This window comes from Oncorhynchus clarkii, chromosome 33, assembly GCF_045791955.1.
Source record: "Oncorhynchus clarkii lewisi isolate Uvic-CL-2024 chromosome 33, UVic_Ocla_1.0, whole genome shotgun sequence".
Taxonomy (NCBI): domain Eukaryota; kingdom Metazoa; phylum Chordata; class Actinopteri; order Salmoniformes; family Salmonidae; genus Oncorhynchus; species Oncorhynchus clarkii.
Genome location: NC_092179.1, coordinates 29,921,703 through 29,924,103, shown reverse-complemented (window position 1 = coordinate 29,924,103; position 2,401 = coordinate 29,921,703). Strand labels below are relative to the sequence as shown.

The following is a 2,401-nucleotide window of genomic DNA, read 5'->3' as shown; positions in this document are numbered from 1 at the left end:
TTAGCTTGAAAGAATATACATTACATTTGCTTACTGCAGATAGCTAAAATGGTCTGCTTGACATTCCAATATTGATGTTGAATCAACGAGGATATTTAAAAATATTTCCATGTGTCTAAACCATGGGTCTTCAATGACATCAAAGAAATGCTACATACAGTACAAGGTGAAGCAGTGGAGCATATTGCCCACATGGTCCATCAATAGCTCTGGTCCATGGTGTTATGTGTGGCTTGCTGATGCTGAGCCTTCTGTGAAGCTGAAAGTAGCGCCCTGGGCCAGAGCTAGTCCAACATAGTGTCTCCTAGCTGTAGTAAAGATAGATCCAGGGGTTGGTACAGCTGTTTAGACTGGCAAGCAGCATGATGATGACAAACAGTGGACCTGAGAGAGAGAGAGAGAGAGAGAGAGAGAGAGAGAGAGAGAGAGAGGGGGGGGAGATATGGCATGATAAAAATAGCACTACAGGAATCCACAGAAAGAATGGGAAAGGTCATGCAAATCAATGGAACTGGAGGCCAATCAGTGTGATTAAACTAGATACTTGTGGCTTCTGGATACATGTGGCTTCTAGATACCTGTGGCTTCTGGATACCTGTGGCTTCTGGATACCTGTGGCTTCTGGATACATGTGGCTTCTAGATACCTGTGGCTTCTAGATACCTGTGGCTTCTAGATACCCGTGGCTTCTAGATACCCGTGGCTTCTAGATACCCGTGGCTTCTAGATACCCGTGGCTTCTAGATACCCGTGGCTTCTAGATACCTGTGGCTTCTAGATACCTGTGGCTTCTAGATACCCGTGGCTTCTAGATACCCGTGGCTTCTAGATACCCGTGGCTTCTAGATACCCGTGGCTTCTAGATACCCGTGGCTTCTAGATACCCGTGGCTTCTAGATACCCGTGGCTTCTAGATACCTGTGCTCCTAACAATGTAGTAAAATGACAAGCAGGTACACAAATACAATCGAATTTACCATTTGTGGGCGCTGTACTGGGACTCCATGCAGACCACAACTGGACCACAAAGAAGGGGCTCCAGCATATCGAGTAGACCATAATGATGACGAATGTCATTTTGACCGTCTTCAACATCGCGCTCGAGACCCCTTTGGTGCCCGTGCGCCTGTCGCTCGTGGAAGCCTGGAGCGCCTTTCTCTTCATGTTAAAGTATATCCCCGTGCATATTTTAATCTGGCAGTACAGCAAGATGATAACCGGGAGAACAAACACTGATAAAGTAATCCAGCTGATGTATATTTTAGAACCCCAAGGTTCGATAAATGTCGCCCAACAATCATACAGGTTGTCCTCTAGTTCTTGGAGAGAGAAGATGAAGAGTTGCGGAGTGCTGAAAGCCAGAGAGACCAGCCACGCTGCGCCTATGGCGACGTACCTCTTAAAAGAACCCTTCAAGAACGACACCATGGGTTTGCAGACCGCATGGTACCGATCTATGGTCATGGCCACTATCATGTATGTGGAGGCGAACATCCCAACCACCTGAAGATATTTCACCGACCTACAGACGAAATCTGAGCCCCGGAACCGGTGCGTAATCTCCATACAGAGCTGCGGTAGGACTTGGAAGAAAGCGACCACTAGGTCCGCAAAACACAGGTGCAGAAGGAACAGTTGGGTCCTTGTATTCATCTTGCGCTTCCTCCAAAGTGCATGCAGAAGGCACAAATTCCCACATGTGGCTAAGACAAAAATCAATCCCAAAACCCCAGCTTTTATAAGCGCAAAGTCGTGTTCACCTGTCTCATCAGTTCCTCCCGCGTCCTCCCGCTCCGAACTGCCATTGCCACTATAATTGAGTTGTAAACTCATTGTCCCTTACAATATTTTTTGGTTACCATTTTTTTTCCATTGTTAATTATGTTCAGAAAATTAGGTCCAATACTTTCCTATTGGCAATTCGGCCACTATCTCTCGCCCGATGATGCGCAGTAGTTCTGCGCAGCAGCAACAAGTGCTGGTAGCTGGTAGTAGCGTCGTATTTGCCTGACGACTCACCCTGAATTTGCTGCTCCATTGATAGCTACATACCTTCAAGAAACATCAGTTTGGCCGCCCGGCGCTATGTGGTTGGGTAACCCTGCAAGCATCGTCTGTCTATGACATGTTGTACGGGCGGCCGAGAAAAGATGGGCAGCAACGACAGGTGCACCAGAGCTGGAGGCCTGTTTAAATATGGCTCTGGATGCACGGATGAAATCAGAATGTGCTGTATAGGTAGGTGCGCAGTGCGCATTCCCAGAGTGTAATGAACATCTAGGCTTCAATATGAACACCTCCCCTGGCTTCACACGTGAGTGCACATTCATTTCCTTCAATGTCCCTCATTTCCATTTTCTGTCAATATTAATTGTAGACATAGACCAGTACTTTGTGACCA

General features: G+C 47.0%; 1 protein-coding gene across 1 annotated transcript; it reads right to left on the bottom strand.

The window, feature by feature from the left end:
• Window positions 1-304: 304 nt before the first annotated feature.
• Window positions 305-1,833, bottom strand: LOC139392716 (arg8-vasotocin receptor-like). Its single transcript, XM_071140916.1, has 2 exons — window positions 978-1,833; window positions 305-384 (listed from the first exon to the last, which is right to left on the bottom strand). The coding sequence occupies exons 1-2, from the start codon at window positions 1,831-1,833 to the stop codon at window positions 305-307; spliced, it is 936 nt and encodes a 311-aa protein (XP_070997017.1).
• Between the last annotated feature and the right edge of the window lie 568 nt (window positions 1,834-2,401).

Bases quoted from the DNA above. Each gene is read 5' to 3' on its own strand.
- LOC139392716 (XM_071140916.1), bottom strand. From the start codon at position 1,833: ATGAGTTTACAACTCAATTATAGTGGCAATGGCAGTTCGGAGCGGGAG. The intron at 385-977 runs GTAAATTCGATT...TCTCTCTCTCAG, and splicing joins CAGTACAGCGCCCACAAATG to GTCCACTGTTTGTCATCATC.